Source organism: Gekko japonicus, unplaced genomic scaffold (genome assembly GCF_001447785.1).
Source record: "Gekko japonicus isolate JY-2015 unplaced genomic scaffold, Gekko_japonicus_V1.1 scaffold1295, whole genome shotgun sequence".
Classification (NCBI taxonomy): Eukaryota; Metazoa; Chordata; class Lepidosauria; order Squamata; family Gekkonidae; genus Gekko; species Gekko japonicus.
This window is the reverse complement of record NW_015168688.1, coordinates 169,330-183,571: the sequence shown is the minus strand read 5'-3', so window position 1 is coordinate 183,571 and position 14,242 is coordinate 169,330. Positions and strand designations below refer to the sequence as shown.

General features: G+C 39.7%; 1 protein-coding gene across 1 annotated transcript in view; it reads left to right on the top strand.

Annotated features, from left to right (window-relative positions):
- Positions 1–14,242, top strand: part of PDK3 (pyruvate dehydrogenase kinase 3) — a 77,103-nt gene that overhangs the window by 45,893 nt on the left and 16,968 nt on the right. Inside the window, exons 4-7 of the mRNA XM_015415446.1 lie at positions 5,232–5,416; positions 8,246–8,335; positions 10,460–10,537; positions 13,397–13,473. Coding sequence (XP_015270932.1) covers positions 5,232–5,416; positions 8,246–8,335; positions 10,460–10,537; positions 13,397–13,473 — 430 coding nt within the window. The remainder of the gene's footprint in view (positions 1–5,231; positions 5,417–8,245; positions 8,336–10,459; positions 10,538–13,396; positions 13,474–14,242) is intronic.

Sequence of the window (14,242 nt, the reverse complement as noted above, 5' to 3'; positions counted from 1 at the left end):
CGGTGCTCGACTGGCGGCGGCTGCTTTGCAACCAAAAAAGCCCAGCCAACTCACCCCAGCCCCCCCCCTCCAGCCAGGGCTTCTGTTCTGGGCAGCGGCAGCAGCTGCCGTGGCTGCTGCGCCCTCAGCTTTTCCATTTGCAAATCCTTTTCTCCCCCCTCCCTCCCTTCCTTCCCCATCCCGATCCCAACTCTCTGGTGGTGGCCGTGGCCGCTGCAGGGGCTGGCAGGAAGAGGGAGGGGAAGGCGAAGACGGACATGCGAAGCTTCGTTGCCGCTTCCAACAGCGCGAGGAGCCCGATCAAAGGATTTGGAAAGTCAGCCCAGCAGGAGTGCGGGGGAGGGAGGCCGTCAGTGCCTATGGAGAAAGAGTCACACTTAAAGGGCCAAAGAGCCACATGTGGCTCGGGAGCCGCAGTTTGCCGACCACCGACTTAAAGGATAAGAAGCCTCCAGAGCTGGGAGAGGGATGATGACACCTGTCCCAGTAACAATGTTTTTTTAAAAAAAGCACCAAAAAAATTCCTCATGTTAATGCTGATTAACATTTGCATGACATATTCTGAGTTTTTCTGATTGTTACAAGTTCTGTCTTGTTTAAGATGTAAAATTGATTTTAAGATGAGGGACAGTGGTGTTTCCAGGTTTCTAGGTATGCAGTTTAGACCGTTTCATACTATAATACATGGTATAGGCTAGCTAATGAAAAGGGACTAAAGGGCAACTTGATGAAGTTGGTATGCCACTGATTGTATTCCAGCCTCACATACCACTTGGTTATAATATATATATTAAACACTTTACAAAATAGAAATACAATCCAAACATAAAAAAAGATTGATCATTATACACAAATTCAGTCTGATAACCATCTTCAATGTAATTTTCATATACAAACATACAATTAAAGCAAAATAAAACCTGATAAATCAGTAGAAAAAATCCAAATATAAGTAGTGTTTGAAGAAATAATTTACAAGTCAAACAGTCCCACATTCAGCAGCAAAAACTGATTAATACATTTGGTCTTTGGCCTTCATCAGCTGTTGTTCTGTGAACTTCAATTTATCTGTTTATCACACTCCAATGACCAAAATCCCTTCCATGATACTGGCTTTGATATACTAGTAATTTCTGCTGATGGAAGGGATTTTGATAATTGGAATGTGACTTCCTTGCCTCTCTGTACAGCAGAAAATGACCTTTGAGATACTGCTCCTTGAAGACAGGAGACTCCCCAGAACAGCATGAGTGGGAGACAAAGGTCTGCAGTGGGAGGGGAAAATCACCTCCCCCCCCCACATACAGTGTTATGTCCTTCTACGTGCATTGGCTGTGACAGGTTTAGGATGACACTATGAATTTTCTTTACCATGAACAAACGTCACATTTTAATGAGCATAAAATAAAGTAGCCTTTTCCCTGATTCATACAAGTAAAGTTCACAGTCTAGTGACTGGCAAGGAAAATGCTATTTTTGTGTGATGTGAAACCCAGAAGAATACGGATGATGCCATTAGCAGGATTAAGTCTGCACTTGAAACTAAAGGAGGTGGAGCTGAAAATAAGCACAGATTTCCTTGTAACAAACTGTCCACTAAGTAAAAGAGAAACTTTCATATTTGTCTTTTTACGGAAGGCCATAAAATAAAAGATAAACCAAGAAACTTTATTTCCATTTCTCTCAGAGAGAGAGAGAGAGAGAGAGAGATGTAGACTGTCCCTTAATATTTAGATCTCACATTCAAAAAGATAATTTCCTTATTGGAAACTATGAAGTAGAGCAATGGACTTCTCTTGGCCTTAACTCTCAGATCCTCATAGAACCAGCAGGATCTAATCTAGCTGAAGCTTTAGGCATTAAAATAATTTTCCAGAAGGGGTGCTTGTCCAATCAGCAAGGCAGGTGAGTAGGTTAAAAACCCTCCTTGTGCAATTTGAAGGTTTTGAGGTTTGGGATTAGGTTGTTACTGTTCGTATTTCTCAGTTATTATTTTTAGAGTAACGGATCATTTGAAAACTGCATGAAGAATTTGCAAAAGTGCTTAAGCATTGCTGATTAGAAGGAAAATGGCAAGTAAGGTGCCTTTAAAAGAGGAGCACTCTTTCACAATCAGAAATGTATGTTAGAAAAGTACCTGCAAGGAAAATGAGTCTGATTTTATTACTTGATAGAAAATGTTATATTTACTTCTCATCAGTTCTATGAGCTAGGATAACTTCCTGACACCAGATATCGAAATAAAACACATAGAAATGTATGGAGAATTTCCATTATTAATGGCAGTGAAAAAGAAAGAAAATAAATTTAAGCATTATTTTTCTCTTGCATCCAATATTTATTGTTCTTAATAGAGTTCATAAAACTTGTTATTTGAAATTAGGATACTTGCTGCTAAAGTGGACCTTTAGAATGAAAATAGGTAGGACCACTTTTTGCTTAGAAAAATAGATATAGCAATATGTCCCTTTTATAGAAAAAAATTGTTCAGGTTTTCTGATTTTGAATAATTCTGTTTCTGGAAGGAGGCTAAAAAAATTCTGATCTTATTTTTTCACATTTTCTGGAAAAACCCCTTTTACACTGTTGATATTTGGTCAAATTGCTGGTTTTGAAATAGCTGTCTACTCCGCCAGGTGAGAAGTACTGGAGACCCAGGACTGAACCTTGATGAAATGTTGTTTACTGCTCTGATTTGCCTCGGTGCAAAAATTTTGCTGTAATTCAAAATATACATATAATGCTAATTAATTCTTCAAGTAGCTTCACTGTTTAGATTGACATTTTGTGAATATAGTAAATTTTCTGGCATATGTATATTCTATTGCACTAAAGAATGTGATGGTGGTAGTGACTGGCTGAGCTGATCAGAATTCATAGGAGAGCTGTGGCAGACAGATGGTCTCTGGTTGCTATTGGCTGAACTGCTCAGATCCTAGAAATGGACAGGGCAAGCAGAAGGGAAAGAAGGTATAGAGGGCCTAAGAAGGTAACGAGCAGTCAGGGGAGTCCTTGCAATTAAAGGAGCCTCAGTTAAGGGTCATAAGTATAAGCTACAAGCATTTGCTAACGATCTAGTATTCATTCTGGAAGACCCAATAGACTCTATAGAATATTATTGAATAAAATTAATGAGTATGGAGAAATGGCTGGGATGAAAAGTAATTACCAAAAGGCAAAGGTTATAACAAAGAATATGACTTCTAACCAAAAACCGGAGTTAATTCATTTAACAGGATTTCAGTCAAAGAAAAGAATCAAATATTTGGGAATAAACTTAACCCCAAAGTGTAGTTCTTTGGTGAAGGACAATTATCTGAAATTGTTCCAAGAAATTAAGAAAGATCTAGCAAGATGGAAAGATCTTCATCTATCCCTAATGGGAAGGTTTGCAGCTGTGAAAATGAATGTATTGTCACGTATTATTGTCATATACCAGACTATTCCTGTTTGAATTAATTGCTCTTTCTTTGAAGATATGAATAAACAACTAAATTTATTTGGAAAAGAAAAAAGCCAAAAATTAAGTAGAAAGCGCTACAAGACTTTAAAGAAAATGCAGGTTTTGCCCTACCAGATTGGAGGATATATTATAGAGTGGCCTGCCTGGTATGGATGAGAGACTGGATTCTGTTGGATAATCAAAGACTTTTAGCTCTAGAGGGACATGATTTAAAATTAGGATGGCATGCTTTTGCTTGGTATGGGAAAGCGGTTGGAGATAAATACTTTAAAAATCATCTGATAAGAAAATTCTTATTAATAACTTGGGGGGAAATCTTACCTTTCGTTTACTCTAAAATTCTAAGATAAGTCTCACCCCTGGAAGCTTTCTCACAACCAAATTTAATCCCCTCAGGTAGAATTTTCAGATATGAAGACCTTTTAGATGATAAAGGACTTTTAAAAACAAAGGAAGAATTAATAAAGCAAGGGATTAGTATGGACTGGTAGACAAGGGCTCAAATCGACTTTAGATATGCTAAAGATTAAAAAGTTGGTTTTTATTCTGAACAAAGTATATTTGAGAAATTGTTGTATACATCTAATGATAAGTTGATTAAGAAAATGTACATATTTTAATGAAAATGGGAGATGGTGGTTAAAGACTGTATGGTGAAATGGATGCAAAATTTAGGTTATAATATTGATCTTACACAGTGAACTATCGAAAGTGAATGTGAAAATACCTAAATCTGTGGCATTTAAAGATAATTTATATAAGATGTTTTACAGATGATATTTAACACCAGACAGATTAGCTGAAATGTATAAAAATATGTCAAATAATTGTTGGAAGTGTAAAGTGGGTACATTTTATCCTATGTGGTGGACATGTGATACAGTGCGTACGTTTTGGGTTATGGTACATACTTTTATACAGACAGTTTTGCACATCTCAGTACCTTTTCGACCAGAATTGTTCTTATTGTATACCAGAGAACTCTGACAGAAATCAAAGGTATTTTATAATTCATGTAGTAACTGCAGCTAGAATCTTATTTGCAACTTATTGGAAGCTTCCCTCAGCACCTACTGAACATGACCTAATAGCGAAGATTATGGAAAGTGCAGAAATGGAGAGGCTGACTTCAATGTTAAAAGGGTCTTTGTTGGACTATTGACTCCATTCTATAATTGGATAAGAGAGAAATGTAAAGACATGAACTTCCTAATACTTTAATATTAAGAAGCTTTTATGAACTGTTAAACCTCACAGCTTATCTGTAGAGGAAAGTTACATGCAGAAAACCATTAGATATGTTTTCCCCTTCCCCTCTCCTTCCCCTTGTATATTTTAAAAACGTAATTAAAATCTATTCAGATCACAATAAAACTAGGTGACACACCCAGAAAAGCTGGGGGGCTTTAGGAAGGACTTGGAGTTGTTCAGAGGAATATTAAGGCAAGAAAATGAGACCTTCAAAGGGATGGTAGATGAGAGAAAAAATGGAAAGGGAACCAAGGTGCACCTGACTCTCAGTTGTAGAAATGAGAGGGGCCAAAATCGAAACAATAACCAACGAAGTCTTTGACTGTAGTTTTCCTTTAATGGTACTGAGTTGAGGTTTTGAGACAGATTTGTATTGTGAATGAATATTTTCAATTCTGGATGTAGAATTCTTTTCTTTAGAAAGGCAGGACATTTATTAAAAATTAGTAACATTGCAATCTAACATGAAGATACTTCAGTTAACTCTAACATTTTCTTTCTAACTTTTTTTCTTCAGTTTCTTAGATGTCTTAATTAAAGTCAGGAATAGACACAACGATGTTGTTCCTACTATGGCCCAAGGAGTGATTGAATACAAGGAAAAATATGGTTTTGACCCTTTTGTGAGCAGTAATATCCAATATTTTCTAGATAGGTTCTACACCAACCGCATCTCATTCCGCATGCTTATTAACCAGCACAGTAAGTAATTACTTTTTAGTTTACCATTGAGTGCTCATTGGAGTTGTTGCTTACAAATGAAAAGAAGCAGCACTGGCCTGGCTTTTGCTACAGCAGAACAAATTCTGATATGGTATGTGTTAGAGATATGTGTAAAATTGTGCAGGGGTTTTCCCTGTGTATCTCCTTGGTTTGCAAACTCTTGCCTTTTCCAGTATGATGCAAAAGATTGGCAGACTAATCAGACTGAGGGTGTTGATCAGACTGAGGGTGTTTGGACCAACATTACTCATTTAGCAGCATTCACCTTGTCTGTAGCCTATTGTCTTGCAGGGATGGCTTATTTTGCTTATGAGATAGCTGCTGTGGTGTAGCAGTTAGAGATTAGGGCTGTGGGACTGAAAATCCCCACTCTGCCATGAGACTCAGTGGGTGATGTTGGCTGCACTCTCTTAGCCTAACTCATCTTGCAGGATTGTATGAGGATTAAATGAGGAGAAGAAAACCACGTATGCCACTCTGAGCTCCTTGGAGGAATGGCAGACTTACAATGTAATTGGCAGATTCTGAAAAGATAGGGCTGAAATGAAAAGTGGCAGAAAAGTTAGTAGGAAAGAAGGATCTGAGATTTTATGTTGCAAAGTGAAGGAAGTGCTGCTGGACCAACAGATATGGAAGACATATTAGGCTTTCCCTGAAGATTTTTCCCCCCAGCTGCTGGGGTGGCAGGTGGGGGGCCTGGTGGTAGTGATAGGAGTCCAGAAAACAGTTGCTTTCTGAAGCAGGAGAAAGTATTGATAGTTAATGAAACAAATCTACATTGGCCTTTCTGTAGCTACTGCCTGGTAGAGTCCCCAAAAGATACTTACGGTAAATGGATGTCTCTGCTTAGTATGGCATGTAATTGTTGTTGCAACATGACATTCGGGAGAGAGCAATGCCACACACAGGAGTCTCCTGGAGCTGAGTGTCAAATCAGTACTCAGCAGGTGGTAAAAATCAAGCCTTGTGAGCTGCATCTGACTCATGGCCCATCAGTTAAAAGAAACTTGCTCTGCATTGTTTTGTCACTGTGACTGTATTAGCTTTTCAACCTAGTTAACAAATACACACACACACACAATTTACTGCCATAGAAGTGGCTTTTGCTGATTAGAAGGTTATATCACACTTTTGACCTCAACTCCTGAATTTATTCTATGCAAATCATTCACCTTTTGATTAATTCTCCAACCAATTAATCTTTTCCTTGTTGCTGAATCATTGCTGGCTCTTTCCATACGTTATAAAATGTACATTACGAATATGAAATCTGCAAATTGGACTTTCCTTCTCTTGATGAGATTGGATGTGCATCTGAGAGAATGAAGGAAACTGTAGGGGTGGGTTAGCATATCCAGATTGACAAGGAAGAACTGAAGAATAGCACATTACGGGGGGGCAGTACAGCCAAGGGTGTGGTGCCCATCTTATCACCTACCATATTTCCAAAGGGAATGGAGGAAGGCCAAAAGCCCAGGCAGAATTTGCAGATCGACTTGAATTGGCATGATCTGATGAAGGCTAGCTAGAATATTTTGCTGAGCTTACACAGGGCTGCCAAATGGCAACAGATAAGGAGAGGACATTTGGGGTTGATAGTGATCAGTGATGCATTGAGTCAGTGAGGATGGGCCTGACCCACATATCAGCTCTGTTGTGCATCTTAAAGCTATATTAATTATTTTACTATCTTTTAAGTGCTGAATTGCCTAAGGCCAGTTCTAATTTTTCCACAAGGCAACATAATTATTAGAATGGATAAGGGTGTTAGAAGTAGTCCTACAAATATTTACAACATGCAAGATGCTTCTGACTAGATACTCTTTTTGTACTTTCTTATATTTTGTTGTGTTCTTTAATATGTTGCAAACCACATTATAACTTAAGACGATGTTTATTCAGTTACTTTAAATGGTTCTCTTGGGATGGGTGTAGTTTGATATCCATGGCTTAGTCCACCAGTTGCATTAAGTAGTTTTCCCAGATTAATTAGTATTATTTTCCCTTTGGGAATGCATTTTGTGATGCAGTATATTCTAGAACTTCGCTAAACTGGAAGACTGAACTTTGTGAATGTTTTTGTACCCCCATTTCCCCCCCAGAGGTTATGAAAAGCATTGATAGAAGGAGAGAGGACGTGTCTTTCATTGTCTTGGCATATGGTCCAGCACCCCCTATTTTTTGCTGTCCTGTACCATTGAAGCCACTGCAGCACAGTGTGGCAGAGCCATAAAACACCAGTCTGGATTTCCATCTTGTCACTATCCACACTAGATTGCTTTCAGTGGGCTGCCTTTTAATGATACATTCTGAGGGTCATTTTGGTGTGACTGGAGTTGAATTAGGGCTTTTAAGTGAGGGCAGTATGGCACTGTTTTCTCTCATGGATATCACAGTGTAGCCAAATCTCATTGGTTCTATGATGTCTTGGCATCATCACATTCACTGCGTGGTACCTGATTGACTTTCACTAAATTAAGCTGGTCGCATGGGCTCCCTTCCAAAGGTCCCTTATTTAGTGAAAGTGAGTCTTTGAATCTAACCCATCATAAAGAGGGGGGGAATCTCTTTTATAGTTGTTTAAATGGCTCTGCAAATTGAGGAGGTGGTTGCAAGCCAGTAGAGCTGCAAAAATATGGAAGAGTTTTCCAAGATGTTTTTGTCTTAAAAATCCATTGCTGCCATAGTTTTTCTGCCTTCTGACTTTGAAAGAAGCCAGGTTTTACCTGTATGTGTTATTAGTTTCTTTGTCTTCTGCTGTTTAAAAAGTAATGCTACTTACATTCATTTCTGCCTTTATTTCCATAGCACTGCTTTTTGGTGGGGTTACTAATCCTGCTCATCCCAAACATATTGGGAGTATTGATCCTACTTGTAATGTGGCTGATGTTGTAGAAGGTAAGGAGAAATATAAGAAGGCTTATGTACTTCAAATTCAACACACACATATGTGTAATCTCTGGACTGTCATTAGGAGTAAAGCCAGTAAATATTAGTTCCCCTCTCCTTACCATGTTGGCGCTAACCTTGGTTTAGCATTACATCTATGTGAGTAGAAGCCATGCCCAGGCTACCCCAGTCTCATCAGATCTCACAAGCTAAGCAGGGTTGGCCCTGGCTAGTATTTGGATGGCAATACCAGGGTTGTGACTTGGAAGCCAGCAATGGCAAGCCACCTCTGAACGTCTCTTGCCTTGAAAACCCCATGAGGTCACCATAAATCAGCTGTGACTTGATAGCACTTTCCTCCACCCCCAGTGCAAGCTGTTATTTAATGCTAATCTGTTTTTTTATGTGAATCAAGAGTAGCACCCCCTCTGCAAAGTCTTGTTAGGATGGGAACTCAGATTAGTGTTAGCCATGGTTAGTGGCTGTACAGAATACTGATGAGTTATGGTTAAATCTGACACATAGAAGGGAGAAAGGAATTTATTAAGTCGGCACCATACTTGTTAGGTTATGCAAAATCTACCAGTCTTGGGATCATACCTTGAGATCATATCAGTCTTGAGATCATTCTACTTTCATTTCTGCCCGTTGTTGATTTTGTAGAGTTCTTTCAGTTCTTTCAATACCACTCCATACATATATGCATTTACTGGTTATTTACTGGCTCCAATTTAATAAAATCATTGTAAGTTACACTTTACTTATCTAATTTATATGAATAATTTTACAAGATATATGGGTGAAAACAATAGCTTTTCTAATATATTTTAAAAATTGCTTAGCCCAGTGATTGTGAAGACGGGTAGATTCTTTATTGTGTTTAATTTTTTTGTCACTAGATGGAGATATAACACAGTTAAGCCATCAAGCAATGTAATCTTCAAAGCATTCCTGAAATTATTTTGATTTTTTTTTATTCTGCTACAAATGATATATTGATAGGAGGCAAGAAACTTAACCACTTGCATTTTTAAGTGAAGCATTAGCATTGATTGAGTGCTGGAAACAAGCTTAGTTGTACATTTGCTTGTTCAAACATGCTTAGCCTTTAAAATGCTTACTGTCATATTATTTCTGTAGATGTTCCCCTGTTCTGCACTCTCAAATTGTGAAAAAGATCCCAATGGCTATTCAGTATACAATGTAAATATCTATATATATATATAGATATATAGATATATATATATCTATATATCTATAAATCTATATATATACAGCTATCTATATAACGTGGCCATGAGGGACCCCAACATTGCACAAATGGTTGCAGGAGAAAGGCAGGAATGATCTCCCACCACTCATGTCTTCTGCTAATTTCATTATAGGCTCTAGATCTGACCCAATACATTTAAAGCAAAAGTTTTAAAATATGCAGATTAAAAGTAAAATTCTACTCTGAGCAGAATGTGGTTTTTTAGTCATTTTTAGGTAATTGAAAGAGAATAACTTCTTCATTTATGAAATTTGTATTTTTAGATTTAGCTGCACATCTGAAAGTTAAGCATTATCTTTTGAATGATATCTTCTATAATGGACGAAAAAAACACAAACGCCCTGTGATTGATATAGTTCTGGTAATTGTACAGATGTGTTCAAACCCTTAGAAGAAAAGAATGAAAATTAGTACCATTAACTTTCAGTTAAGAGGGTTTCTTTCAGAAAGCAAACACCATTACTGTTCTGTACAGATGACATTTAATGCAGTTATATAAAATGTCACAGACACTGTCTAAAATACAGAAATACAGGTTGGGTGCCCAGAAGGAATGGAGGGGGGGGGGTAAACATTTCTGTGACCCTCTCCAACTCACATCTCCCTTTAAACCAATAAAGGCTTTCCCCCCATCATTTTTACAAAGTTGTATACTTTTATTCCTGGAGAGCTTTAGAATATGTAGAAACCTCTGTCTTATCTGTGGGTGGCCTAGTTTTGCTGCTTTTATTATTTGCTTGAGCCACTCCATTTGTTATTAGATACAGTCATAGCAGTGTATAGCCTCCCAGGTCTTGACATACAGAATATAGTGTTACATAATTGTATAATTCTGTGTGTGTTTCCCTCCACTTTTCCAGATGCTTTTGCAACTGCTAAAATGTTGTGTGAGCAGTATTACCAGGTAGCACCAGAACTGGAAATTGAAGAATTCAATGGTAACAGTGAAGTTTGTTGCTTTTTAATGCTGCTATTAAGTATCTCAAGTTTTGTTCAGTACTGTCAGTTTTTAAATTTTTATGTAGGTAATTTGCTTTGAGTTGAAAGCCATTCCAAAGCTACAGAGATTTGCAGAATAACCATTTCTTCTTTCTGACTTGCTATTCTTTTGGACATAGTTTCATTAAGCTGCTTCAACAGCAGAAACCTCTGGAATTATAATTAGGTATTTATTGTCTCCAGTTAAGTCTGATGTTACTGAAACACCTATTTGAGTCAGTAAGTTTCCCAGCATGCACTATAGTCAGCCAAGTGTGCTATTTTACAGTAAGCTGAGCTAAGTACTGAAGCTTGGTTGTCATAGCTGCGTGTGGGGATAGGCTAGAGGTTTGGGACCCCGCCTGCAGTCATATGACCCAGTTTCCAGCTACTTCATGGTCTACTGACTAGTCCCATGTGGATCAGAAAGTGTAGCCATGAGGTCTGGCGTTCGGGATGAAAGTGTGAAAGAATGTGGGTTTATGGCATGGCTATTGAGGCCATGTGGCCTCACCATTTGGTTTGCAACAGGAAATAAGACACAGCATGTTATCAAAAGACATCACAGGAGAAGGCATGTGAATATAGAAGCAATATTTCTATACAGAGCTGTTCTTGAAAAAAGAGCAGTTTCTGTCAAGAGCTCTCTCAGCCCCACCTACCTCACAGGGTGTCTGTTGTGGGGAGGAGAAGGGAAAGGAGTTTGTAAGCCACTCTGAGACACATTTGGGTAGTGAAGGGTAGGGTATAAATCCAATCTCTTCTTCTTTTTCTTCTTCTTCTAGGGAAATGGTAGGAGACATGAAAATATCTCACTTGGGAGACATGAAAATCTCTCACTTTCCCATGGCTCTTTTCCTAGCTCCCTTCTCTTCCTCCTGAAAGAGTCATTGTTAGATAAGAGGAACCTAGCCAATTACGGCCCCGTATCTTCCATTTCTGGGAAAGGTGATTGAGCAAGCAGTAGCTGAACAGCTCCAGGAATTGCTGGATGAGACATCTGCCCTAGATCCCTTCCAATCCAGCTTCTGCCCGGGGTTTGAGACTGAGACAGCTCTGGTTGATGATCTCTGGTTACACCTTGATGCAGGTGGGATGGCGCTACTGATCCCGTTGGATCTGTCTGCTGTCTCTGACTAAGTAGACCAGTTGGTACTGGTCAACTGCCTAGCCTTCCTAGGTGTGAGGGGTATGGCCTTGACCTGGCTCTCCTCATTCCTCCAGGGTCAGTCCCAGAGGGTAATCATGGGTGGAGAGAGGTTGTCACTGCAGGCCCTGACTTTTTGAGTTCCAGAGGGGTCAATTCTCTCCAATGTTATTTAACATCTGTATGTGCCCTCTGGCAGAGATTGTCAGGAGGTTTGGAGTGGGACACCATCAATATACTGATGATGCTCAACTCTATCTCTTATTTAAGTAACAACTAGTAGCTGGAATTCTGGTCTTGACCTTCTGCCTGGGTGCACTGGTGGAATGGCTAGGTGAGAGTTGGTTGAAGCTAAATCCATATAAAACAGATTATGTGGCTGGGAAAGCCTAGACCACTGGGATGGCCACCTCTACCTACCTTTGATGAGGTTTGTCTTTCTATACTTGACTCAGGAATTTGGGAGTATGGCTCAGTTTTTTGCTGCCATGGACAAATGTGTCCTTGGTGACAAAGACTGCGTTTTGCCATTTACTCCAGGCCCACCAACTGGCTTCCTACCTATCTCGGGAAGATCTTGCCATGGTAATTCACTCAACAGTCTCCCCTTGAGACTGGACTACTGTAATGCAGTCTAAGCAGGGCTACGTTTGAAGATAGTTTGGAAGCTGCAGGTGGTCCAGAACACAGCTGCCAGATTGCAGACAGGAGTGTCCTGGTCAGCACATATAACACCTATCTTACAGCAGCTGCACTGGCTCCCAATTAGTTTCCGGTGCTAATTCAAAGTGTTGGTACCTACCTTTAAAGCCCTAAATGGCCTGGGACCCTCATACCTTTGGGACCGCCTCTCCCGGCATGATCCTCCCCATCTTCTCCAATATTCATCTTGGAATTTATTGAATGTCCCCGGTCTACAAACTGCCTGCCTTGTGTCAACAAGGGCAGTGGCTTTCTCAGTAGTGGCCCCTGTACTGTGGAACCAGCTGCCTGAAGAGGTACATGTCTTGCGGGACCTCCCTAGGTTTTGCCGGGCATGCAAGGCCACTCTTTTTCAGGCAGCCTTTGGGTGATTGTGATCCACTAGGCAGCTGGTATACTTCAGCTGTATCTTCACCATCCATGCATCCTACCCTGCTGGATAGTGGATAGATTTTAATAGCAATAGATTTGAAACCGTTTTATATTTTAAAGATTATTATTTGTCATATCTTTGTATTGTTTTTATGGTTGTATTTTATATGCTGTTAGCTGCCCCAGGTCCCTTTCAGGGGAGCGGGATATGAATTTGATAAATAAATAAAGTTGGTGTAGAAGGCTAAGGTTGTGATTCTGTACTAGGATAGAAGCACCACTGCATTCAGGAGGACTTATGTTTAAGTAACCGTGTCTCGGATTGTGCTGCAAAAGTCTGACCGCAAGTCTATCATGAAAGAATAGGTGGTCTGTCTTGATTGCAGCTTGTCTTTACTTGACTTAGCTCTGTGATCCATATTCCATTGACTAAGGTTTCACGTTGTTAGGCACTTGAAAGGAAAGGAAGACAAAAATGCTGCGAACTTAACTTTTATTTGTTTCAGGGTTCAAATATAAGAGTTGAGTAGACTTACACCATAAAGTCAATTTTAACCTGAACTTTAAGTTAACAAAATGTTTCATCTGTGTTCTTTAGCTAAAGCACCAGGCAAGCCTATTCAAGTAGTCTATGTACCATCACATCTGTTCCATATGCTTTTTGAATTGTTCAAGGTAGGTAGAAGCATCTCCAGGAAAGGAGACTTAATTTTACTTCCATGCTTGAATGTCTCTCTCAAACTGTGAAGACACCTGTCTGGACTAGGGATGTGCAAAAAAAAAAATTCGGATTCGGGTTTATTGAACCCAATTTTTTTCGGGAAACCCGAAAAAACCCGAATATCTAATTCGGTAAAGCATAGATATCCGAAAATTTTCGGAAAACCCGAAAAATTCGGGTCCATTATAACCAATGGGGCCATTGAAGTCAATGGCAAAAAACCTCTTGAAACTTTGCAGGGGGGGAGGGGGTAGAGGCTCCAAATTTGGACAGTGGCTGCTCATGCCTCTTCCCGAAAGACCCCCAAAGTTTCAAGAAGATTGGCCCAGGGGGTCCGATTCCAGGGGCATCCAAAGTGGGTGCCCCCAGTCCCCCCAGATCAGCTTGCTGTATTCCCGGTTTGCCGCCGAAATTCGGCGGCAATGCATTTCAATGGGATTTTTACCTTTTATTTTCCTTTTTGCAGACCCCTAGGAGGGGGAAAGAGGGAGAGGCTCCAAACTTGGGGGGTGGTTACTGGAACCTCTCCCCAACATGCCCACCAGGTTTCAAGAAGATTGGACCAGGGGGTCCAATTCTATGGGCCCCCAAACAGGTTGCCCCCATCCCTCCATTGTCCACCAATTAAAACAGGAAAGCCCCAATTAAAACAGGAGACCCCCAATTAAGAGAGGAGAGCCCCAATTAAAAGAGGAGAGCCCCAATTAAAAGAGGAGAGCCCCA